This window comes from Eptesicus fuscus, chromosome 15 (assembly GCF_027574615.1).
Source record: "Eptesicus fuscus isolate TK198812 chromosome 15, DD_ASM_mEF_20220401, whole genome shotgun sequence".
Lineage (NCBI taxonomy): Eukaryota > Metazoa > Chordata > Mammalia > Chiroptera > Vespertilionidae > Eptesicus > Eptesicus fuscus.
The window spans coordinates 72,610,957-72,637,502 of NC_072487.1; the positions used below are offsets into that span (position 1 = coordinate 72,610,957).

The window sequence follows — 26,546 nt, forward strand, 5'->3', positions numbered from 1 at the left end:
TCAGTAAGCCCTGCCTGCCCAGGGCCTCCTACCGCCATCTTTGTCATTCTTTTCACTCACCCCTTAGTTCCTGTCTAACTCGGTAGTTTTTTCCTAATTCTTGGCCTCGTCTCAGCTTGAATGCTATTGACCAATGTCTTCCTTCCTTAATAGATTCATTTTCTGAATTCAGAACTAACACATGCTCTTTGTAGACAATTTGGAAGACACAGAATAGTACAAGACAGAGAATAAAAGTTACAGAATCTTACCAATCAGAGGAAAAATGCTAATAGCGTTTTGACAGAGACGCGCATTCATTGCTTTTGCTAAAAAGTATTAGACATTTTTAACGGAAGCTCTGTGGCCAAGTTGAGCTCTCCATTCAGGATACAAAGCGATGTGATGCAAACGAAATCAGAACCAAAAACACACCTGGAGTTCTTCACCTCGGCACCAGCTAAGCTGAATGGCTCTTTTCCCTTTAGGGTTTTTAGAAGCACCTTGGGCGCCCCTCCGTAGGTCCCCACGGGTGGCTGCTCGGCCCCTGCCTCCCTGCTGTGCCCACACTGCTCTGGTTGAGAGCTGCCGTGGCTCCGTGTTTCCACAGCGCAGGCTCTAACACATCAAGGGCCCTTTGAACTCCATTCTTACTCGCAGTGTCAGCCAGATATTTCCTTTGGAATGTCTGCGGAGTTTCCTGGCCCCGTGTTTGCTTTCTGTCTGCCAGGCACCTCTTTGCATTGTGGGTGGGCTCTCCTAACACCCTGGGGCGTGAACGGGCTGAGGAATCTGCTGCTTAGCTGTGGTGTCTTTCAGGAGCTCCTCTGTGCAAAGCGCTGGGTCCCCGCGGTGAGGGTGAGGACAGCTCTGAGGGCTGGCTGCACAGGGCCTGCCCTGGGGCTCAGCTGGACAGCTGCTCTACAGAGTGTTTCTCAGGCAGATCTTTGTTTCTCACCGCATCAAACGAAGGCTTTTAACGTGTTGACTTTCCTATTATAAAAGTACGTAGAGTCAGAAGGCATAAACTTGCAGTTGTAAGATAATGAGGCCACGGGGCCGCAAAGAACAGCATTGTCCGAGGCCTGTCATGTCCACGGTGGGGCCTGTCGTTTCTCTCTGGAAGTGCTAGCGGTGGTTTTCTAAGTCCCAAACTTGGTGGGATTCTGTTACTTTGCTTCGGGGTAGGACTTTTCCGTTCACTGTGGTGGATCGCTCAGGACCGGCCATCCCCTCCCCTCCTGCCTCGCCTCCCCTTGGCTGGGGTTGGAGGGCATTGCACATCTTTGCTTCGTTGCAGATGAGTTGTGGCCTCAGGGCAAGGCCTGGCCTTTGGTTTGTCCGTTTATAATGCTTCTCTGACTCGGTCAGGGTGGAGAAGGGGGACTGAGGAAGGGCCGGCCTGTCGCCCTCACTCTGCCTGCCCGGCCTCCCCATCTTGTTCAGGTGTCTCTCACTCAGAAAAAGGGAAGTTCTGCCAGAGGTGAGAAGAGGGAGTCGTCATTTCCAAACCGTGGGAACGGTAGCCTTGGTGTCGTGCACACCCACTCCTCCGTGGGGTTTCCCGATACACACGGGAGCCTCGGAGCCCTCCGCCCCCGGGGAGGTGAGGACACAGCTTTCTTCCTTCGGGGGTACCAGCCTGTGGCTCCTCAGACCTCGAGGGTTCTGCAGACGTTTTTTAATGCATTAACAATAAAGCCTTTATTATAGAGAAACCAAATAGCTTTCAGGTGGCATGGCATTTCTTTGTTCCTATACATTTTTTATTTTCACATTTTAGTGGTTCCGAAATTGGGATGCACCTAACAATATAGATTTGTACATTTTGATATGATACTAGTATTTCTTATTTTTCTAAAGGGGTGTTTCTTTAAATCTCTAAGTGATTCCCAAATGACTCCATCCTAGAATTTAGGAAATACAGTGAAAGTAGAGCTTGAGAAACAAAAAATCTTTCAAAACATGGATCCAAGGAAGAAAACACAGCAAAGGGGTCCTTGGTAGTGGCGAGTTGTGGCCACTGCGTTAAATCTCATGTTTTTCAAGAAACTCGGTGTGTGACCGTCACGGGAAAGGGCTGACGAGGTCTGATCCCGAACTAGCATCTTCCTTCCTGTGGGGACGACATCGTTGGAGCCAGCGGTTCCTACTTTATCCCCATAACTTTCTTCCAGATTCCAGGCCAAACGTATTTGCATATTTAGCAGAAGTACCTTTCTCCGTCCTTTGTAGCATTTGCCAATTTACCATTGTTGGGTTTGAAAGAGGCATTCTCCTTGGCCTGTTGGCCTGTGGGCTTTCCTGGGGCGGCCTCAGAGAATGGCTGCGGGGCTTGGGACACCCCAGCTGGTGCTGGTGCGTGTGAGCCGTTGGCGGCCGTGAGCTGCTCCAGCATGGGCTGACTCCAGTGTTCTCTGTAAAGAAGGAGATGCTGTCAGCATGGCCGGGAGGTTGTCAGGTCAAGGACTGCATCCCGAGGCTACACCTCTAGGGACAAGCAGGGAGACACCGAGTGTACCCCGACAGGGATGCTGCTCCCTGAGCCTTCCTGGTGTCCCCCACAGGTGCCAGCCAAGGTGCTGGAGGTCGATGAATCCTCTGACGAGATGCTGGTAAGACGGGCGTGTTAGGAGAGCAGACCCAGCCCTGACAGTCCACCCAGGAGCATCTGGAGGTCCCTGCCCTCCTCCAGCCCCTCCCCTCTCCCTCCCATCTCATCACAAGCCCTCCCCACAACCTCCCGCAGCCCATGCCCCGGTCCTGTGAGGCCCAAGCAAGGCTGGCTTCAGCCTGGAACTCTCCTCGGAGGAAATGCCTGCATCTGTACACGGCAGACGGCTTCCTAGTGAGGCTACAAACCGGGAGCTGGGTCTGCCTTCTTTTTCTGACATGATACAGTTTCCAAGCTTGAATGGCACTCGCAGAGCTGGTGCCGGAAGATACGCTGAGGAGGGGTTTCCTGACACCTGCCCCGGCCCCGTGCACCCCATTGACGAGGCACCTGGCGGGCCCCGGGGTCCTGGAGCAGGGCCGTGTCAGCTCCCCACAGCGGTGCCCTCTCAGGTGGCATTTCACACCCCATTGGACTTGCTCCTGCACCCCTGCCGTCCCCCGAGTGCGTGGTAATGAGCAGCCTGATGTGCTGACTTCTCCAATCCCTCCTTGGCCCAAACAACACAAGTTGCTCTTTTCTCATTAGAACCATTTTTGTCAGGGTGTCTTTAATCAGCGGCTTCCCCGGGGACAGCATTTTTAGAAGTTGTGTTTTTCACACTCTCCCGTGTCCCCTTTTGGAGAGTCTCTTCCCGGGCCCAGTGAAATGAACTAATGAGATGCCGTGCGAGTTCCGGCCGGTGCTAATTGGCACAGGTACGGAGGGGCGGCTGGCACGCTTCGGTGCCACCCGCCTCACCTGCGGTCCCCTGTCTCTTTGGTGCAGGTGGCGCAGACGGCAGACGGCGTGGATGCTGACCTCTGGAAGGACGGCTTGTTTAAGTCCAAGGTTACCAGATACCTGTGCTTCACAAGATCGTTTTCCAAAGAAAATGTAAGTCTCGTCGCGCCTTTCCGTTTGCTGAGTGAGCGCAGGCCACGCGTGCCGCTGCTTGGAGTGTCCTCCAGCGTCTGTTGTGGTTGATCTTCGTCACCATATTAATTCATCTGCGGTTTCAGGGAACTGGGTGGAATCAGCAGCTCGCGCTGGCTTCGTTTATGAAGAGTGTTATTAACCATGTGCCCCAGAGTACCGTGAATTCCATTAAAATGTTCTCGAGCAAACCAGGAAATTCCTCTCGCAGCTCTCATTTGCCCACCTTTCCTCCGAGGAACAAATCACAGGCGGGGCGGGCGGGGGGGGGGGGGGACAGGAGAACTTTCGGCGGAGCCGGATCGAAAGCTGACCCACACCTGGAGGCGCAGCTAGAAGGGTGCTACCTGGTCACCCCTTCCACAGATTCAGCCTGTTTCCAGAGTGAGTCTTTCCCGGTCTCTGTACGCCACGGGCATCCCTGTTTCTGCAGGTGGGCAGTCGCCAGTGTCCATTCCTGTTAGCGTGCCGTTCCTCAGACTCGGGCCATAAATGGGGGAATTTTTGACGATACCCGATCAAGCTTTTCCAATCGTGTTTTAATGGTAGCTTTAGGAAGAGGGAACCCGCTTTCCTATCCTCTGCGTGGGGCCTGCCCTGGTCACCCTGCAAATACCCCTCCCGCTCCCCAGACAGCCTCTGGGAGCCTTCGCCCTTTCCTGAGCTCAGAGCGTTTGGGCTTCTCCAAGGTCACCTGTCTTCCTTCGCCCCAAGAGGGCGCAGGTTGCCATTCTCAGGGAGCCATTTTATTTTGGGCCTAAGTGTTCCTGTCTCTTTCTGATGCAAAGTTTTTTTGAAATATTTTTATTAATTTATTTTTATAAATGTTATTATAACAGTAAGATATGTTATGGTTTAAAAAGGAAACAAAAACTGGGTCCTAGCTGGTTTGGCTCAGTGGATAGAGTGTCGGCCTGCGGACTGAAAGGTCTCGGGTTCGATTCCAGTCCAGGGCACATGCCTGGGTTGCTGGCTCGATCCCCAGTAGGAAGTGTGCAGGAGGCAGCTGATCAGTGAATCTCTCTCATCACTGATGTTTCTCTCTCTCTCTCCCTTCCTCTCTGAAATCAATAAAAAAAAGTTTTTAAAAAAAGAAAAGAAAAACAACTTTAAACATCTTCGTTCAGAAGCTTGAATGGGAAGAGAAACGGTCTTTCTCCCATCACATAGCCCCCCAGCCCATGTCCCGGCCTGGTCCCGGCCTGGCCCTCCGCGCTTCCTGGATGGAGACAGTCACGCGGTTCTTTGGCTGCCACTCTCCCACCTACCGCTCCTGTGTTTACGGAGAAGTCTTTGGAAGGAAGATTATTTAAACATACGCAGGGCTGGGGAGCAGTCATTGCTTTAATCCCCCCTAATGGCGAGGGTAACGTCTGCTCGTTGTGAAGTGCAGCTTCCGATGGAGGGGGACTAAAGTCCTGGGGCTAAACTCTGACCTCCTTTCCCCAGACTGGCCGGCAGGCGGCAGCTGCGCCCAGTGAGTGTGAGCAGGTCCGTGGGGCTCACCACACCACCTGAGGACACGGGGCGGGCAGGTCTGCAGGCCGGGTGACGTCCCCCCCTCTCCACCCTACCTCCCTTTGTCTCGGGAGTTACCTAATCCCTTTTTAAAAACTCTTCATGTTTTTAACTTTGTCACCCCTGTTCTGTCCGCCGGCCTCCCCTTGGTGCAGAGGTCAGCGCGCTCACTGCCGCTCCGGGCTGTGAGGACGGACCCTGGGGCGCCCTCGCTCCGCTCAGTGGCTTCACGGGGTCATTTCTGATCTCTGCTCAGTCTTCCCCCGTCCTGACTGAGGAGGCTTCGGCTCAAAACGGTGGCCTCCCAGGACAGCCATGATCTCTTATGCCACTTTTTGTGTGTGTGTGTGTGTGTGTGTGTGTGTGTGTGTGTGTGTGTGTATTTTTTTTGTTGTTGCGTTCCCCCCCGCAGGCTGTGGGTTCTTGGTACTCGAGGCCAGAGGAGTCCCCGATCCTTCGTGTGGGGACAGTGACAAGTCTAAAATGGCAGATGAGTGGCCTGCGCTTGTTAATTTTGGTGTCACAGGCAAAGCTCCTGTGGAGAATGCATGATTCAGTCACCATTTGTTGAACACTAAAGAGATGTTCATTGAGGGCTTCCTTTGTGTGCCTTCCTCCAGGAGGCCCAGGAGGTGGGTAGGGCGTGAGGAGGGATGTCGGGTGAGGACCAGGGCCGTGGGGGAGACCTCTGCCGCTCCTTTGAAGCAGCACAGGAAATAGGTCATTCTGGTTCCAGAAAAAGAATGAATGGGTCCTGTGGTGAAATCCAAAGGGATCCATTTCCGGGGGTGGCAGGGGCCCACGGCCGGCCAGGGGTGGACAGGAATGAGGCATAGTTTAATCTGCCGCAGCCGCCGTGCCAGCCCTGCTGTCAGGGAGGACTCGGCGTGGCATAATTTGTACAGCTGTGAAGGAGGGACGCGGGATCTCAAGGCTGGACAGATTCTTAATTAGGTGACTTGAGACTCCCAATGTAGGAGTTTTGGGAGACTCCTTTGGAACTTAAATTTCCTTCCCCCAATAATGCCATTAATACAGAAACCTGGCTTTGGAGTGACATTGCTTCCTGGGGAAGGATCGAGATTAATTGCACTTTTCATGCCCTGTACTTTCTGCATTACCTGTAATAATAATGTACATAGATTAGGTAGGGAGGATATTAAACAGAAGGATTTATGAACATTTGAATATTAAGTTGGTTATCTGTGGCTACCTTAAATGCAAGGTTGTCAAAAATAATTACAGTATACTAGCAAACACTGGCTACCAGAGGCAATATAAATACCCTGAGTCAGTGCATATTGGGCTTTTGGCATGAATCATTTGCCCAACAAGGATTGGGAATACGTTCTTCATATTTATGAGGAGGAAATGAAAGGGAGCACGGGGTGGGGGAGGGGAGAGGGACACGCGAAATTAATGGTGTCGCAGACCCACTGTATTAAACCCAGTGCAGCGGAGAGCCCCACGCAGACTGGGAAGCTCTGGCCGTGCAGCTCCCGTTTGGTGTGCACGGGAGGGTTTTTGATGCTTTTTAAAATGGCCACCCCACCCATGTTCTGGTTTTACGATCTGGGACATTTGTAGTGTGGAGGGTGAGGTCGCTAAGTGGTTTGCAGTTGACTTCCGTGAAACCCAGCTTGTCAAGCAGAAGACATCTGCAAAGGATATTGATGAACGCCCATCCATCTCCGGGGAGGGACACGTACCCAGTGTTAATTTCTCAATGCAGAAAGCAGTGATGACATGGAAACGCAGCCGCCATGAAAAAAAACGATGATGGATTAGATGAGGCAGCTCTGCAGGCAGCTCATGTCTGCGAGTTAGGCTAACGGTCCAAGCCCTGTGCGAGGTCAGAGATGTGGTCCGCACCCTGAGGGTCCCCGGTTTGCCTGCCGGGCTGCACCGTCTGTTCCCCGAGGCAGCCACCGAGGCGGACTTCCAGGAAGCGGTGGGCAAGCAGAGTTCTGCGAGAGGAAACGGTTTTGTGACAGCAGGCACTGGTGTACACTTGACACATGGACCTTCAGTTACATTTAAAAAATTCATTTCATTTGTGTGCTTTTGTTTTATAATGTACTAGAGGCTCGGTGCACGGATTCGTGCGCTGGTGGGGTCCCTCAGCCTGGCCTGTGCCCTCTCGCAATCTGGGACCCCTCGTGGATGTCAGACTGCCAGTTTCGGCCCGATCCCTGCAGGCCAGGCCGAGGGACCCCACTGGTGCATGAATCCGTGCACCGCGCCTCTAGTATGCATATAAGATATTTGGTTAATCTCTTCCCTCCCTCCCCACTCCCCCCTTCCCACTGAGATTCATCAGTCTGTTCCATGTTTCCATGCCTGTCCATTGAGCATCTACCCCCTGGTGCGCGTCATAGCTACTGGTCGAACGGTTGCTATGGCTTTTATATATATAGATAGATTTATTATATATATATTTATATATGGGTTTATTATATATATATAGAGAGAGATTTATTAAATATACTTTTAATGTTCTTATTGATAGAGTTTAGATTCATCATCCCAGAAAATCCAATCTGTTTTCTCACTTTGAGCAGCCCACCCAGTTGAAAATGTACCAAAAAACATTAGTTTTTTTCACCAAATAATGACCGACCACCTGTTGTGTGCCAAGAACTGTGCTGGGCTTGGATTTACAGCAGTGACAGATAGTTTTGGTCCTGGTGGTTCTTAAACTCTAGCGGGGAGACAGAAGTCAAATAACCTCGAAAACGTGCCTTTATAAATTGGTGTGAAGGAAAATAGTGCCAAGAGAGAAGAGAGCGGAGAGTGTAGATGGAAAGAACTCCCTAAATGGCCTTCAGAGAGCGTGTTAGTTGGCATTGTGCAGGGGGAAGGGGCTGTTGCCCATGCGCAGAGACGGACACAGGCCCGAGGAGGTGCTGCGGAGGCCAGAGTGACGGGCTGGCCATCTGGGTGCTTGTCCACAGAGCAAGGAGCCCGAGCGTGCTCACGTGGGCGAGGTGCTTCTGGGAAATGGGCACGCGGAGTGCGTGGCTGGCATCCTAACTGGAGAGAGGTGGGATCAGCAGCCATCAGTCTTTCCTTAACTGGCTCTACTGGAGAGGGGGAAGTGACTGCAGATTACTCCGAAGGTTTTAATGACACCTTCGGGGTAGCCCCCGGATTGAAGTTGTGGGGTAGATATCTTTAGGGCTCGTTTCCAGTGCATTTGCAGATAGTTCTCTCTCGCAGTTACAGGGGGTGGGAGCTGTCTTCGAAGACGGTTTTGCACTGGTTCCAGACACTGCGCACCGTGGACCCCGTATACTACCACTAAACAGAAACTTTAAGAGGCCCCGGTGCGCGTCATTCTGTAAGATGTGTAATATCGAGGCAGCAGGGCTTTTCACGCTGTGTTTTATGATTCTTGGGATTTTACAGAATGTATCAGGCAACCGAAATGTGTGCCGATATGCAGGCGGCAATCACGTAAGAGTATGGTTGGTTCTCTGTTCGGTTTAGACGCAGCTCCCCCCACGGCTGCCCCAGGGATTTGCTCTCTCTAACCTGCGGGGCCTGAGAGCTGGTCCCGACGTGTGCACAGCTGTCCTCTTCTGGTTGTGTCTCCGGCATCTCCTGGCTGCCCATCCGCCTAACTGAGGCGTGCCGTGTCTAGTGTCTAAGTGAGTGGCTTTGAGGTTCTGAGGATGAAACTCCTTCTCGGGCCCCCGAGTCCCCGTGTGGCCGCTGGGGGACATTAAGTGGCACCCACTCTCATTAACCTGCTGTCGCGAAGCTGCAAGAGTCGTGGTGTAGATATGCATCTCGAGGCCAACACGGCAAACACACCGCAGGCGTGTTTGGATTAATCGTCTGTACCTCTTTTCTTTCTTCCCAAGAGTCATTTAGGGAACGTGTTGGTGGACATGAAGCTCATTGACATCAAGGACACTCTGCCGGTGGGCTTCATCCCGATTCAGGAGACGGTGGACACACGTGAGTCGCCCTTTAGTACCGCTCGTCACCATGCCAGTTCCTTCCTCCAGGTATATTTTTAGGTATTGTTATGTGCACTTTCTTTGGAAAGACTTTAAGAGTCCCTACTGCTTGCCCATGAATAAACTCGTGTCTGACTCAGTTCTCCAAGGGGTTTGTGGCGTTCTGGTCAGCACCATGTAAGTGAGCCGAATGCCCGTGTCTCCCAGATTGGCTTCCTGCTGAGCTGGTCGCGCAGGAATGGATGGAGAGGCGGGTGGTAGTGTGTCCTTAGTGTATCCTCTGTGCTGCTGAAGCCAAGCTTGGCAAAGACCCCGATGCAAAAGGGGGAAATCAGAAGATGCCCAGGGAATACAGTGCAATAATGTCCCCATTTTGGGCCCTTGGAGCCAACAAGAAAGGCCCGAACCAGGAAGACTGCCCGTCAGCGTACACAGGATTCCGTGTGCGCCCTGAGCAGAACTGAGCAGAACTGAGTCCCTGACGAGTCGGAAGCTTCCTCAGGGCCCGTCATGCACATCAGCTGTTACACAGCGCCGGGACACCTCTGCGTATTTGAGCCTCCTCATTTTGATGTGATAGCACTTGTTTTATGTTTAATTACTCTTACCAAATAACTTTAGGATGCCCACACCGTGAAGCAGTAAATTAAAAACGAACACAGAGACTCCTTTCTTTATGACACGGTTTCTCTGTGAAGTTCTGTGTCTCACTCTGCGCCATACATGTTTGTGTTTTCCGTGTTTAGCCCCATTGGGACCCCCGATTTTTGCTGGGTTTTTGCTAGCATTTCACGTAGACCAGACTTTTCATATCTGCATAGGCCCCCCATAGCTCTTACTTTAGCGACACAAGGAGGTTCCACTGCTTAGCATATTTTCATTTTCTTAATAGTCTCCTCACTTTTGGACATTTTGCTATTACTTGTTTGAAATTATATGCATTAGTTAATAATTACAATAGCTGATACTTAGTATGTGTTTTCTGTGTGCTAACCCCTGGGATAAATGCTTTACATACCTGATACCATTGAATCTTCAGAAGACCTCCCTTTGGAAATGGGTATTATTAAACCCAGTTCACATCTGCGATAAGTGAGGCTCAGTAACTGCTTAGGGGTTAAAGAATTTACCCAAGGTCGCGCGCCTTGGAGTGGGGAGTAACTAGAACACACAAGAATCTGACACCAGCCACACTTCTAACCACAGTGCCACTCTGTAAAACCATGTGTTTAAGCACCTTTTACAAAAAGATTTTATATATTTATGTATCAGGGGGGTTTGGTAAAACTTTATTGGATATACTAGTAATTCACGCACCATACAGTTTACCCATTAAAGTATACCATTTAGAGGTTTTTAGTATATTCACAGAGTTTGCAGCCATTACCATCAGTTTTAGAATATTTCATCCCCTCCTCAAGAATCCCATCCCCGTGATCAGTCACTCTCCATTTCCCTCCACCCCTCACCTTTGCACCTGCGCTGGCCCTAGGCAGTCACCGGTCTACTTTGTAGATGTGCCTGTTCAGGACATTTCCTGTAAGTGGAATCATGCAGTATGTGGTCTTTCATGATCAGCTCCTTTTACTGAGCATATGTTTTCAAGGTTCATCCGTGTTGCAGCATCTATCAGTACTTCATTCCTTTTTATTGCCAAATAATCCGCCATTTATATGGATATACTGCATTTTGCATATCCATCCAATTGATGGATGTTTGGGTTGTTTCTGCCTTTGGCTGTTAGGAATAATGCTGCTATGAGCATCCATGTACGAGTTTTTGTGTGGACATGCGTTCTCATTTCTCTTAGGTGTCTCCCTGGGCGTGGGATGGCTGGGTCCTGTTCTAACTCTGTATGTGACTTTCTGAGGAGCTGCCGCACAGTGTCTGAAAGGAGCAGCACTGGGTTCCCCTGCCACAGCAGTGCGTGCGGCTCCCCAGCACGGGTCACTGTCCTGGTTCCAGCCGTCTCCGTGGGTAGGAAGTGGGCTCTCGTGGTTCCGGTTTGCGTTTCCCTGTTTGTTAAGGATGCTGGGCATCTTTTCACGTGCTTGTGGCCATGGGTGTGTCCTCTCCGGAGAAGGTCTCTTCTGGTCCTTTGCCATTTTAAAGTGGGTTGTCTTTGTTTAATTGAGTTGTCAGAATATTTTAATATACAGTTGACCCTTGAACAACATGGGTTTGGACTGTGTGAGTCCAGTTATACACAGATTTTTTTTTTCAGTAAATACTGTAACCATATTTTCTTATCTCTAGCTTACTTTATTGTAAGGATACAGTGTATAATACATATAACACACAAATATGTATTAATTGACTGTATGTTATTGGCAAGGCTTCCAGTCAACAGTAAGCTATTAGTAGTTATACTTTTGGGAAGTCAAAAGTTATACCCAGATTTTTTTATTATGTGGGAGGTTGGTGCCCTATCCCCTGTGTTTTTCAGGGTTTAACTGTATTCTAGATATAAGTACTTCATTAATTATATGATTTGCAATATTTCCTCCCATTTTGTGTGTTGTTTTTTTCACTTTCTTGTTGTCCTTCAAAAAGTTTTTTATTTTGATGGAATCCATTTACCTTTTTTCTTTTTTTGCTTATGCTTTTGGTAACATACCCAAGAAATCATTGCCTAAATCAAGGTCACCAAGATTCTTGCCTATGTTTTCTTCTAAGAGATTTATAGTTTTAACTCTTACATTTATGTCTGTAATCCATTTTGAGTTAATTTTTGTGAATGGTGTGAGATGGGGGTCCAACTTCATTCTTGCGCATATGAATTCCAGTTGAGTAACCATTCTTCCCTCCACTGACTTGTCTCAGGGTCCTTGTTGAACGTCGGTTGACCATAACTGCGCGAGTTTGTTTCTGGACTCCGAGTTCCTCCATCGACCTATGTGTCTTTCCTTATGCCAGTCTTGATTGATTACTGCAGCTCTGTAGCAGGTTTTGAAACTATGAGACCTCCAACTTTGTTCTTCTTTTTCAAGATGATCTGACTCTTCTGGGTCCCTTGAATTTTCCTATAAATTTTAGGATTTGTCAGTTTCTGCAAAGAAGCCAGCTGGGATTTTGATAGGAATGATGTTGAATCTGTAGGTCAGTTGGGTGTGTACAGATTGTGAATGATTTCCTTGTGATAGGTTTCCAAGTACTTGAGGCTCCTGGGTCCTAGGCCCTGTGGTCTGCCCAGCCGTCCTCTACCAGGTGCTCCTCACATGCAGACACCCTCTACTTCGCCCAAACAGAGCCACGCGCTGTGCGCTCTCCAGGCTCCTTTCTTTGCTGGCTACAGATCTGCCAGTTTTCCTTGCCTGAAATGCCCTTTCCCTCACCTCGGAATGCCCACACCCCATATCTTTCCGGCTGAGCCTAAGTCCTCCCACCGGCATCAGGCAGTCTCTGGTCCCTGCACACCAGCGTGAAGCAGCGCTCTCCTCTCCACAGTCAGCTCAGATTGGCGGTGCCTGTGGCACTGCAGGCTTTGGGATGTAAAGGTGACGAAGATCCTGGCCCTTTCCTCAAGGACCTTAGTCTGGTGGGTGATCTGCACGTGGCAACAAGAAACTGCATTAGACATAATGAGACAGGGCTACCGTCAGCCAGAGGTCAGTCCCTGTCTGCTGCCTTTATTGCAGACACGTATTGAGGGCGGGAGGGAAGTAAGCAATGCTTGTCACAGTGGTGGGAAGCCGAAGGGAGTGATTCTGCCTCTGAATTCCCATCGTTACCTCCACGAGGACAAAGTGCAGCTTGGCCCGTGGAGAACTCGGGCTGTGGAGTTGACTCACCTGATACTGAGTCCGGCTTTGCACTTACAACTCTAGGACTTCACCCTCCTGGGCCTCAGTTTCCTCATCTGTAAAATGGGCAAGGGGATATTGTCTACCTCATAATAATGTTTTTAGCTGCATTTTAGCCATTTATGTGTTTTCTTCATGTCTTTGCTACTTATCTCTTTCTTTGAGGGCAAGATCCGTGTTTAATTTATCTTTGAATCGCCTAAGGTACCCATTGCACACAGGCCTTGCTCAGAGGATGGGCTCAATAAAGATAAGCGTTATTACTCTCTGTTGCCAAATTAACTTCCAGAAATACCAATTCACGGTGCCACTAATGACACAGGCTTGTACCTGTTTCCCACAGACCTGCCAGCATAGGTTTTAAATTTTTAATTTACTTTTGCTATCCCAATTTTATTGAATTTTCATTTCGTTATTTATTAGCAAGACTGAACATTTTGCAAGTATTTGCTTGCTACCTTTGCTTATTCTTAAATGGCTTGTCTACTTGAGAACTAAAATTGCCTGTAGATCTGTGTGAATTTTCCACCCCCCCAAACACCCCCCCCCCCCCGCTTTTCTTCGTTTTAGAATTGGTGTTGTTTTTTGACAACTAATTGACTTACAGTGTCTTTATGTTGATACTGTAGAGCCACAAGGGATTTCCCATTCTGCACTTTCCTCTCGTTGAACCAGTTCAGCGAGGAAGCCCAGTGTGGGGCCCGCCTGGGCTGTGGTCTGGCTGCTGTGGGGTGAGCCTGGGCTGTGATCCGGGCAGTCTCTCCCCGTGCCTGGGGCGCAGCTGCTGCGCCGTGGACTTTCTGAGGTTGTCCTGGCCTCTCCACCAGGTGTCTTATCTCACCAGGAGGGTGGGTTCGGGGTAGCCTTCATTTCGTGTCATCCGGCCATTTCCTGGGGTCTTTACCCAGGGGACGGGTGCAGTTTGGGTGCATGTAGGGCCTGATTTTATAAAGTCAGCCAAAAGGAGGAGACTCCTGTAATCGATTGAAAATACAGTTTGTTGCAGTCCACGTAGTACTTAGACAACGGCAGGCTGTTTGCTTTAGGAAAGTGCTGTGTCCTTTCTGTGTTCATTAGCATGACTGAACACATTTCTATTGACTCTGCATAATATATTTACTTAAAATCAGGCCTGCTGAAGCGTGTGTAATTAGTGGCTCCGTGCTGTAGAGGGAGGAAGGGAGCAGAGAGCAGCGTGGCAAGAACAAGTGAAATACCTGCATTCGCACCTGCGTGCAGGGCAAGTCCCGCCTTCTTCACAGTCAGAGACCGATCTCATCTCAGATAGTTTTCCAAGGTGCAGGGTTGCTGTGGGGTCTGGATTCAGGACATTGTTACTCGGTTGTAGGTCCCATCCAGACCTCAGTGTCCTCACCAAGGAAGAGAACCCACAGAGTTTCTGAGTGTCCATCTGGCTCTTAGCCCCTCCCCCCTTCTCTCCCCCTCCCCCCGACACACACACAACAACACAGCACCTCTGATCTGGGCTCCCCTTGGTAAAGTCGAGACCCGCCACAGGCCTGCCCTGCCCTCCTCATGCTGCTCCCTGATTTCAATGCCTATTTCCTGACGCAGAACTGAAAGGGCTTGAAAGTCAGTGCTGAGCCCTGACTGAAATCGTGTGCTGGAGGCTTCCATGATGATGATAAGAACATTCATGGCTGTTCCTTATTGAGCACGTACGTGTGCCAGGCACGGGGCTAAGGGAAGTGTATCTCGGCCCCATTCCATCACCCTGCCTCCCTACAGGGTGGGGTTTCAGTAGCTCTCTTTCACAGACAGTGGGACGGAGGCTCAGAGAGATTAAAGTCATAGTGCTGGGAAGTGGCAGAGGTGGGATTTCAACCCAGGTCTGTGTGACTCATGTCTGAGTGATTGCAGTTAATGAAACTTGTATTTAAAAACCACAGATGAGCAAGCAAACACCTGGCTGGCCACCGCGGGGCTGGGAGGGCACAGACGCATCACTAAGACTCGATAACTAAAGAATCACGTATTTATCTTGTTTCCTATACAACGTATTTCAGAGAGACCAAGTAGTTGAAGAAAGTTATTTTTTTATATAGAAGAATTCCAGCTAAAAATGTAGTAGGATGACAGATTTAGAAAATCGCCACTTTGAAACCTTTAATGAAATGATGGATCTAAGCAGCAGTTGTCGCGGGGGGAGGGGGGAGGGTGAACACTCAGAGAGTGGTGCTGGGGACTTCATCCCGGGGGACAGACCGACACCCCCAGAAGCTGAGCGGGCGAGCTGTCGCCGCAGGATGTACCTGCACCACCTGGGAAGTGTTCTTGCCTAAAAAACCCCAACCTGCCTCTTACCGGGCCTTTAGCTGGAACTGCCAGTTCACAGGAGGTTCAGGGGAGTGACCCAGCTTCTCCAGCACCAGTGCCCCAAGACAAGGGAGGGGGAGAGGCTGTGGCAGAATAAAAGGGACTGGAGAGGCCTGGCAGCCGCGGTCACAAACCGGCAGTGAAGTGACATTTTTGAGACAATGAAGGAACTTGAATATAGACTATTTATTGGATGATATTAGGAATTGCTGTTCATTTTCTTAAGGATGGTCATGGCATGGTGATCGTGTTAAAAAAGATTGTCTGCCCCAGGTGCCTACTGAGCTATCGACGGGTGACAAGACACGGTGTGAGAGATTCACCCTAAATCCTCCAGCCAGGCCACACGGGATGAAACCCGCCTGTCCGTGGGGGGCGGTGTTGGAACTAGATGACGGGAACGTGTGGGGTCATGCACTCCGGGGAATGTTGGAGAATTTCTACAATGAAAAGGAAAAAAGAAAACCGTCCGTGTAATGAAGTGTGTTCACGCGCAGGTGTCCGCGTGCCTGACCTGCGGGCTGCCGTGGTGAGCAGGTGCGGTCTCCCCTCGCAGAGGCGGCGGCCGCCGGAGCCCCCCTCCGCGGGGAAGGTCTGCGCTCCGGCCGCACACCCGGCTGCCCGCTGTGGGCGGGGAGGGCAGCAGGACAGGGCCCAGCCCTTCTTCGGCCGCTTAGCTGACCAGCCCCTCCCGCTGCCAGAAAGGGAACGTGTCGGGAGACCGGATGCTCCGGATAGAGACTCACGCCTCTCCGTGTTCTTTCCTGCAGAGGAAGTAGCTTTTAGAAAGAAGAGGCTGTGCATTAAGTTTATCCCCCGGGATTCCACGGAAGCAGCCATCTGTGACATCCGGATCATGGGCCGGACCAAGCAGGCCCCCCCTCAGTACACGTTTATCGGGTGAGTCTCCTTACACAGACCTCGCCTCCTCTCTGTGCGGGCTGCAGCCAGGCCAGACCGCCATGCCGTCCACCCCTCCGCGCGTTGGCTCATGCCACCCCCACTCCCAGGGCCTTTCCGTCCCCTTGTCCTGGTGTTTATCCCGACGCTCTGTGGGCCTTTCCAGGTGCCCCCAAGCCCAGGAGTTCTCTCCTTTGGGACCACGGAGCCTCGGCTCTCGGCAGTGTACTCGCCCACTGAGCCTACGGCACCTTGTTCCATGGCCAGAGGCCCTGGCAGACGCAGAGTCTGCGCTCACAGAGCTGTATTCTAGCAGGAGAGGCGAGCAGCAAACAGGACATCCATGATGATGTCATTTCAGGGAGCAACAAAAATGAGACACAGCAATGAGCCAGCGGCTCCTTCCGCGAGGTAGTCGGGGGCGGGGGAGGTTTGAGCAGAGACCTCCAGCTTAAGAAGAAACCGCCCTGCAGAGGGGGGGAGGCAGGGCCTCTGACAGGAGGGGCCGGGGCCGTGGGAACGGGCATGGCATATCCGGGAGCAGGAGCAGCATGGCTGGGCGAGCGAGGGGGAGTCGGGTGAGGGGAGGGGAGGGCCGCCAGGACCTCCTGGGACATGATGGCGGAGTAGATTTGCTCCCAGTGCAGCGGGTGCCAGTGGGGGCTCTGAGTCGGGAAAAGCGTGATATTTCATGACCACGTGACAATTCCTCGTGCAGTTTTCTGGCCGCACGTTTGTCTTCCCCGAAGAGCAGAGGGCGGGGCCCATTGTGCCCTGTTCGCCGGTGGCCTTCGTGCCGGCACGGGCCTGGCTCTGAAGCCACTTCATTAGCACCAAGTACAAGGCATCTCAGGATTTCGCTCCGGGCTCTCTTGGTTGTAGGTGAGAGGGAACCCAGCCCAGGCTGGCAGAAGCAGAAGGCAGCCCTTGTTGGCTGAGTGCGTCACCACAGAGCTCAGGGCGGCTGGCTCCGTGTGGCCGGAAGTGGGTGCTCGGAGAACGTCATGGGGATCTAGTATCCCCCTCTCTCCTCCTGGCTCCGATTCCAGGGGACCCCATTCCTAGACATGTTCTCCCCATGGAGGGATGGTGGCCCGCTTGGTTCACCTACTTTTCCTGCAGGTTCAAGTCCCGAGACAGAGAGCACTTCTGGGTTCTCGATCATTCAAACAGAAGTTCTAGAACTCAGTCTCATTGGTCTTGATTGACTTCCCTGGGTCCTGTGCACCCTGACCCTGTCACTGCCACCTGGAAAGTGTTCCCTCCCCCAGGCCCGAGCCATTGGACCTCAGGGACCTAGAATACAGAGGGGAGATGAAACGTCCAACTGGGGAGGGAATGGATGCTGGGGTCCAGAAGACAACAGATGTTCACTATGCCCGGTCAGCCGGAATCCGGGACTCCCCAGTTAATCGATGTGGTGGATGGCTTTCGGCCCTCGGCCGCATGCCCCTCTCCCTGGCTGGCTCTGCCGCCATCTCACTGGACCCCGTGGGGCCCCACGGGTAAGTTCTCCTGTTGGCTTTTGAGATCGCCTCCTAGATCTGGGCCGTGTTCTGTTTCGCTTCTTGTTCATTTAATCCAGACCCTCCTCTTCCCTGAAAGCCGGGCCCGTGCCCACCGGCCTGGCACAGGCTGGGTGACGGGCGAGCTGTGGTGTTTGCTTGAAGTGCGTGGGGAGCTGGTAGCACTGAACTAGAAGTGGGGCTTGAAGTGGATTGTCATGTAAACACCTACAATTAAATGACAAAATTAAAAAAGAATTTAAAGACTGAGAACCAAGGAAAGTGCAGTAGAAGGAAGGCAGGAAGGCCCTCCCTGAACTGTGACACCCCGGGCACAAAGGGGGTGATGTGGCCAGTCTGTGGGCACCAGTTCCCTGGTGTTTGAGGTGGTGATTCTTTTAAAGGAGTCGGTTTGCTTTGTCGCTCAGGTAAATGCTTTGTGCTAAACCGCGCCATGAAGATTTCTCTTTTCTCCTAAAGGGAACTGAACAGCATGGGGATCTGGTACCGAATGGGCAGAGTTCCAAGAAACCATGACTCATCTCAGCCCACAACACCTTCCCAGTCGTCAGCTGCTTCCACCCCAGCCCCGAGCCTTCCCAGGTGAGGCCTGGTCCGTGGCACCTCGTGCTGCGAGGCGTGTTACAGTCACGTGGTCTTGGGCCCCAGGGCACACATTTCAGAACCCCTCCACTCGGTATCTGCTGAAATGGTGCAGAAGCAGTTACCTTCGGAGGAGATTTCAAAATCCGATTAGAAATCGTTGCGTCGCGCGAATGTAAAGGCCATTGTGTGTTCTATCCGCACACATTCTGAGGGCCCTGAAGGAGCAGAGCAGGCAGCTGCGTGGTGCTCGCGGGTCTGAAGGGCTCGCAGCTGCACGCAGGCGGGGCCTGCAGCCACGTGGCTGGAACCTGGGGAAGAAGGGGGGATTCCCTCTCTGCCTTGGCCAGCCACTCATTGGAAACCTTGGTAAGTAATTGTGTTCATTTTCACATTGTTCCTTTTCCCAATGAGTAGAACTAAGACGGGAGTAGTTTGGGTTTGAGAGAATAGTGGGAAGTTTTTCAGGAGATGTTAGTTTTCATCATTGTTTCCACAAAGAAACTCGGGAGAGCACACGGCGCTCTGCAGCTGATTTCAGTCGGAATTTCGGTCTCCACTTTCTGCACGACGCAGGTGGGGAAAGAATCCTGTCACATGGAGAAACCTCGCATCACGAGGAGTAAATTACTTGAGGACAAGGAACAACAAACAGCGATGATGGATTAAGTTTGAGACGGGGATTACAAAAGTAAATAAAACAAGGAAGGATTGGGGGGGCGGTGCCATTGGGGATTACTGTAACGTAAATGAGAGTGGATCTAGAAGCTTCCAGGTGGGCGAATAGAGATGAACACAGTCTGTCAGGATCAGGGCAAAATGGTCACCGGCGGGCTCCCCCTCCTGCTCCACGCCCCACGCCTTGCCCTTGGAGGTGCAGGGTGGCGGGCTGCACTGGTCTCTGAGCACCCGCCCCTCGGAAGAAGCCAGCAGCTTCTTCGGCTCATCCTCCATAAAGACAACCTGGGCTTCCTCCTGACAGACCCACAACCAAGTGGTCCTTCAACTTAACTACCCCTGGAATCGCCTGACACTTTAGAAGCAGTGTTCCAGTTCACTGCGATGGGAAAAGACACCAATAGCGGATGAGCACCCAGAGGGCAGGTGGAGCGGCTGAGTCTCTGTCTGGTTTAGGACGGGTGGGGAACGTCCAGCCATGGGCCGTATAAGGCCCTCAAAACCGTTTGGTCTGGCCCTGCCAAGGCACTAGGGGTGAGTTAGTTAATAAATGTTTAACCCAATACAGCAGGCTAATGTTAAGTTGATGATGTTTTTGGCCTGTGAATGATGTAACTATCCAGTGGCCCTTGGCAGGAGAAAGGTTCCCCACCTGGGTTAGGGGCTCGAGGCTCATGCAGCTCAGTTCAGCGCTTGCTCACTGCGCAGGGCACGGCCAGAGCCGCAATCCCCAGCACCTGTCCTCAGGGCAGCGCAGGCCCATCACCTGTGGGCAGGCTCGTCCCTGGGGCTGTTACAGCTGCTCCCTGTTGACATCATACGGCTGGGAAGGACCTAGAAACGGGCACAACCTCAGGGCAGGTTTTACCTTCCTGTTGGGTAAAGAGGTGCTGCTTCCCAGGGAGTTAAAGCGGGAGGACCGGTCCCCACAGAAGCTTGCAGGTCAGTCAGTGGTGGAGCCCGGTCCGTGGTGGACACGGTCCGTGGTGGACACGGTCAGTGGTGGAGCCCGGTCCGTGGTGGACACGGTCCGTGGTGGAGCCCGGTCCGTGGTGGACACGGTCTGTGGTAGAGCCCGGTCAGTGGTGAAGCATGGTCCGTGGTGGAGCCCGGTCACTGGTGGAGCCCGGTCCGTGGTGGACACGGTCCGTGGTGGAGCCCGGTCCGTGGTGGAGCCCGGTCCGTGGTGGAGCCCGGTCCGTGGTGGACACGGTCCGTGGTGGAGCCCGGTCCGTGGTGGAGCCCGGTCCGTGGTGGAGCCCGGTCCGTGGTGGACACGGTCCGTGGTGGAGCCTGGTCCGTGGTGGACACGGTCCGTGGTGGACACGGTCCGTGGTGGACACGGTCCGTGGTGGAGCCCGGTCCGTGGTGGAGCCCGGTCCGTGGTGGACACGGGTCAGTAGTGGAGCCCGGTCCGTGGTGGACACGGTCCGTGGTGGACACGGTCCGTGGTGGACACGGTCCGTGGTGGACACGGTCCGTGGTGGACACGGTCCGTGGTGGAGCCCGGTCCGTGGTGGAGCCCGGTCCGTGGTGGAGCCCGGTCCGTGGTGGACACGGTCCGTGGTGGAGCCCGGTCCGTGGTGGAGCCCGGTCCGTGGTGGACACAGTCCGTGGTGGACACGGTCCGTGGTGGACACGGTCCGTGGTGGAGCCCGGTCCGTGGTGGAGCCCGGTCCGTGGTGGAGCCCGGTCCGTGGTGGACACGGTCCGTGGTGGAGCCCGGTCCGTGGTGGAGCCTGGTCCGTGGTGGACACGGTCCGTGGTGGACACGGTCCGTGGTGGACACGGTCCGTGGTGGAGCCCGGTCCGTGGTGGAGCCCGGTCCGTGGTGGACACGGGTCAGTAGTGGAGCCCGGTCCGTGGTGGACACGGTCCGTGGTGGACACGGTCCGTGGTGGACACGGTCCGTGGTGGACACGGTCCGTGGTGGACACGGTCCGTGGTGGAGCCCGGTCCGTGGTGGACACGGTCAGTGGTGGAGCCCGGTCCGTGGTGGACCCGGTCCGTGGTGGACACGGTCAGTGGTGGAGCCCGGTCCGTGGTGGACACGGTCCGTGGTGGAGCACCGTCGCTGGCCACTGAGGTGAGAGGGCCCGAGACCCCAGTGTGGCAGCGGGCGGAACTGCAGGTGGTGTTTATAAGGCTTACATATTTTATAACCTCTTGTTGTACAGTTTATGGTTTACAGTGGTTGTAAGGAAATTGGATCAGTTTTGTTTTACTTGCCAAATAAAACAAATGTCAAAATAGTCAATATAAAATGTATCCTAATTTGGCTGAGTTAAGTCAGCCAGTAGGCAGTAGAATAATTGAATGTTATATTAGTGCTTCCCAGTCAAAACCACTGTCTCTCCCAGCTCCCCGCTCTCACTGAGCCGGGGTTTACAGGGGCACGCACACCTGCTGAGCCTCCCGATTCATAGGGCTTCTGTGCCTTTGGCTTTTGGATTGTTTTCTTATCCAGCATCTTTGATAATTTTTTAAAAATGAGATGCTGGTTACTTATCCAAGTTCTCCATTGAAGATTGATGAAGTGATGAGTATGTCACTTGGTCCCTTGAGGCTTCAGGTCTCTCTAACTCCTGGCAGAGGAATCTGGCAGCTTTCGCCCTCTCCCTTCCCCAAGCCTCAGACCTCACGCTGACCGGGTAGCCTCATCTTCCCTTCCTGTTTCCTGCTTCTACGTCTTTGCTCACGTGGACACCGGAGATATCAGCTCCGTGCCCCCTCTCCCAGGGAGCCTTCCCTGAACACCAGGGGCTGGGCCTGGGTCTCGGCTTTCTTTTCTGAGCGCCTCTCGCTGTTCAGCGTTCACTCTGTGTTGTGCTCATGTTGCGAACTCCTCGAGGCAGGGCTGTGTCCAGTGCCGGCGATCTGCCAGCGCTCAGCGCAGGTCCCGGCAAGTATTCAGTTTTGCAAAAATGCTTCTCCATCAGCCTAGGACCTCATGCTGCTCCGATCCACCGCGTCCCTCCCCCCAAAAAACTCCCGAGCCCCTGAGCAATCCTGGGGATTTTTCTGGTTATGAGAGTAATACAAATTTGTAGAAAATTGACAGAATTCAGAAAATAACGAACACACAGAAATCCCATTTCCAGTGAGCAAAGATGCATAATTGTCATTTTTCTGTGCACTTTTCAGAGGTGATACCATGTAATAGCAAGCTGGTGTTTTGCTGCTTCTTAATCCTGTAGTGTTGAACCACAAGCATGAGAACAACTCCCTCAGCCTGGTCTTTGTGTGAACCAAAGCCCAGGCTCTAGTGAGAGTGTGGTGATGCGGCGCCCTCTACCGGCCAAACGTGGAGGTGGCGGCAGCGCGGAGGACTGGCCAGCTGGAACCTGAGCAATGGGCGGCCGGCGTTTCCCCAGCAAATCCCTGGTGGGGCCTGGAAGGGAATGAGGGAGCTGGGCCAGGAGCAGAGCGTATTGCTTTCTTGAGCTCCAGGCTTTGTCTCAAAAGTTAAAATTGTGTTGCTCTACTCCTATTTCTTATGTTGTCCCTCATATTTCAAAGAATTCCCTGCCATTTTTTGGTGAGCTCTGATCTCCAGCTTAGTTCAGACAAAAGGGCAGTTGGTGGACCTCGTCAGGAATAGCGGGTCATCCCCTGAGGGCCTCGTGGTCCCAGCACAGCTGCCTTCTCGGTCCGGAGGCAGGGCTGCCCAGGACGGGCGCTTTCTGCCCGTGTCCTTCCTGTGGCTCGGACAGTGCCAGTCCTGGGCCAGAGACTGCGCCGTCCTTTCATGGTGGGCCTGCCGGAGGCCGGAGACAGAGGCTGCCCCCGGCTGTATCCACTGAGTTGGATGCAGTTTTGGTGACGTTTGTGGCAAAAGGCGGGATTAGGTGTCTCGGCAGAGCTGCTGTTCCTCATGCAGCGAATCTCTCTCATACAGCTCTGCACACGTTTCTGAGCTTCCAGGTGAAGAGGGTGATGCCGCCTCGCCCAGGAGCTCGGAGCCTCTGTTTGCTCTCCGGGCATCAGCCCATCACGCAGGTTGGCTGCAGCGTGGCGCTGGCTGTGGGCCGAGGCCCAGACACCTCCCCTTCTCTCCTGGGCAGGCCTGAGCGCTGCAGGTCCGCCAGCGCGGCTTTTCCGATTCTCTTCTGTGCCGCTGCCTGGGGGCCGGTGCAGAGGGGGAAGCACCGTCCAGCTTCAACCAGGTCAGCCTCCACTCCTCTCACACACGGGGTCTCCCCCGCGATCCTGCTGGGGAGAGAAGGTTCCCCCGCTGCCGGCCCAGGGTGTGGAGAAGTTCTGGGAGGCGGTGCGTTCAGTGATGGAGTACCCGGAGCCGGGGTGTGGGTGTGGGTGAGGGGATGGTCTGTGTCCTCCCAGCAGGGCCCTGGTGCACTGCACCCCCGGCTGCTCAGCTGCAGAGCCAGTGGCGAGATCAGACCTTAGAAGCCTGTGTATCATTTGCAGACGACACAGCAGTTAGGGAGCTGAAGTTCTGAGTGACAGAGCCGACCCTCCACCACGCGCTCCTCCTCAGCTGGAGCCCCGCGGCCCGGAGATGAGAGGTGACAGGCGGGCGAGGACGGGCCTCTGAGGAGCCGGGGCTCAGCAGTGGTGTGAACGACCGGCATGCGCCGGGGTGTGTGGCATGCAGCCTGGCGTGCGCAACGGGCAGTGTCCCACCCTCTGGCTGCACTGGGAGGCGCGTCACCTGCCACGCACCGCACCGCCTGCGTGAGGAATCGCTGGTCAGACCTGGGAGAGACACGGCCGCGGCTGCAGCGGTGTGCATGGTCGTCACGTGGGAGGTTTACATACGTGGGAGGTTTACATACGTGGGAGGTTTACATACGGAGGAGGTTTACATACGGAGGAGATGTCAGTGGTGTTTCCAGGTGGGGATGGGTCCCTGAAAGCCCCAGAGGCAGATTAGGTCAGTTGGACTGAAGTTAGAAGGCGGTAGACCCGGGCTTCACATTTTAAAAAATGAGCAAATGAACTTCCCACGTAAAAACTCCTTGGCCGCAGAGAGGCCGACTTCAGGGTCGTGAGTTCCCAGCTGCTGGCATCAGTCAGACAGCCTCTGGGTTCTCCGACGTCACACAGTGTCACAGTCCCTGCCCCCACGCTCCGAAGTTCAGGCTCAGCAGACCATGTGAGGGCGCAGGCACCTTGCCGCGGGGCCGGGAGCTCCAGTGGGCGGGGAGGGTGCTGAGCTGTGGGTGTCTGTCCCCGAGGTCTGCCCACCCGACTTGTAGCCGTCACCTTCTGAGGTCCCAGCGCCGGTGTCAGAGGAGGCTAGGTGATGGCAGAGTGACTGCCTGGACCCTTCCCACGCCCCCCCAGCCTTGGCACGCGTGAGCCCGTCCCTTTCCGAGTCCGTCTGGAATATGCAGTCTGGACTCAAGGGCCGGGGTTCTCAGGGCACCTCGTGTTCACGTGGTCGTGGGGCTCAGGGGGTCCTGGAAAATGTGGAGAACGTGGTTCCAGCAGCTCCACTCCGCCCTTCCCGCCGGCCTGGGCGCCGAGGCTTTCCATCCTGCTCCACACAGACCGCAGGCCGTGGGCAGGGCCTGTGACCTCCGCCGACACTGTCCCTCCCCGGGAGGCAGTGTCACCCTCCCGCCAGGGCTCTCCCAGGGCCGGCGGCGAGCTCCCTGCAGAGGGTGCGTGGCGCCCTGAGCCGTTCACAGTCTTCGGTGATTTGTCAGCTCCCAGCGAGATGTCAGTCACCGGTTCCGGAGTCTGTTTCCTAGTGACAGACATAATTGTACTTAACTTTTTGCGTGGATGTTATCAATCTGTGACAGGTACTCTGGGAAATGGGGCATTTTGATTGCAGAAGATCTGTCACATGCACTTACTCTTCTCTCAGGGACACCCGGGTTCAGTCACAACTTTTGCCTGTCGATGTCAGGTTTTGAGAACATAGATCCTTGCTGACCTCAAAAACCGTTCCGTCATCCCCACCCCCGGGCTGTCATCGGAAAGGTTAATGGCTCCTCCCGGAGGAGAGAGGGCCAGGCCGCGGTGATCTGAATCCAGGCCATGCGCCCCAGCCTGTCCCCGCGGCCCGTTGTCGGAGCTCATGAGCTGCTGTGCTCTGTCCGGCCTCGCTGACCCGCCTCCTACGATGGGGGTGGACTCTGCCCCTTGGCCCGCCTGCCGAATACGCCAGCGACGGGCGGAGCCTCAGCTCACGGCGGGCGTCCTGTTGTCCACGCTGACAGCCCCGGATCCTCAGGCTGCCTGTCAGTGTTCAGTGATGGGAGGGTCTTCGTACCACAGGTGACTTGAGCGAGAGGCCCCGAGGGGCGCTCATTGGGGCCGTGTTCTCCTTTTCCTGTCCCGGTATCTGCCAGCGACCCGCGTGGCAGGAGGTTTGACGAACCTTGACCATCTGCAGGGCTTGCCCAGGCCTCGCCGTGTCTGCCTTGGAGAAGGCCCAGCGGTGTCTCCTCTCCGTAGGTTTCCTAGCGGGAGGCTCAGCCCAGAGGCCCGGAGGGGATGACATGTTAGAGTTGAAGCTGTGCTCTAAGATGAGGTTCGTCATGTATGAGGAGGTGGTGTGTCCTGCATCAGGGTAAGATTAGTGGCAGCGCCAAGGACTGGTTCCAGGGCTTTGTTTTCCTCACGGCAAACACACCGTGACTTGGATTTTGCTGCACTTTCATGGCAGCCAGAGACGGTTTGGGCCGGTGAGCTGGGGGAAGGGCTCTGCCCTCGTCCCCCCGACGGCGGCCTGCGAGCCTTGACCACCTGCAGGGCTTGTCCGGGCAGAGCCGGGTCCGGCTTCCCTGGGGATAATTAGCCCTCCTTTTCCTTCACAGAGAAACCACACACACGTGTATTGCTTTGTTTAGCCGGAGAGGACACACATTTTCACATTCTTCCTCGATGTGACACCTCTGCAGATTTTTTCTTTCCTTTGTTTTGGCACAGGGGACACAGGCGGGCGTTGTGCATTGCGCATGGACTTGTCCTCTCTGAAGTGCTACCGTCCACGATTCCAGGCGCAAGTACCCACAGCCGGGGTGTCTCAGAGAGGACCCGTGAGGGCGGGGCTTCCGGGGCTCAGGTGTCATTGAACGGCCCACATGGACCTGCCCGTAACCTTAAAGCCCAGGTCTCCTGCCATCCTGGTGGCTTTCAAACACGCACCCGTCCTCTTTCTGTGTGGAACCTTCACTGCCTTCCTGTTGTCCGATGTGTCTCCCACATCGACGCACGTTAACCGGGAGTCTCCTCGCGGCTCCTGAGCGCGGCGGCCTCATTCCGGAAGCCTCTCTGCTCCGGCCAGCGCTTGTGCCTCGTCTCTGCCGCACCTGCCTTCCTGCGAGGCCAGCTGGACCCAGCGTGCCGGGCCTGGCCTGCCTGCTCCACGCCTGGGGTGCCCTCGCCTCGTCTGGAAAGCCCGCGCTCTCTCGCTTCCCCTTCCTCTCCTGCCGTCGCCGGGCACAGCGTGGCCTCCACGGGCTGTCTCGCTGCGTGCCTGTGCTTGTTCTTCGGCCACACTGGCGGCTTAGTGATGACAGGGGTTCATTCTAGTGCTCCCGCTTCCCTTTAAAGCCGCGGGAGAGAACAGCGACTGCATCCCTGCACCTCCACACTCAGCAATACTTTCCAACTGTCATCTCTTTGGCTGCTCACAGCAAGTGCTCAGTGAGGAATGTGTGGCCCCAAATTGGGGGGGGGGGGTCTGAAAATA

At 54.0% G+C, this 26,546-nt stretch overlaps 1 protein-coding gene across 2 annotated transcripts in view; it reads left to right on the forward strand.

Annotated features, from left to right (window-relative positions):
- MVB12B (multivesicular body subunit 12B) overlaps positions 1-26,546 on the forward strand; it is a 139,100-nt gene that overhangs the window by 32,906 nt on the left and 79,648 nt on the right. For both annotated transcript variants that reach the window (XM_054727427.1, XM_054727428.1), the window contains exons 3-6: positions 3,422-3,529; positions 8,953-9,049; positions 15,962-16,091; positions 18,077-18,199. In XM_054727427.1, coding sequence (XP_054583402.1) covers positions 3,422-3,529; positions 8,953-9,049; positions 15,962-16,091; positions 18,077-18,199 — 458 coding nt within the window. The remainder of the gene's footprint in view (positions 1-3,421; positions 3,530-8,952; positions 9,050-15,961; positions 16,092-18,076; positions 18,200-26,546) is intronic.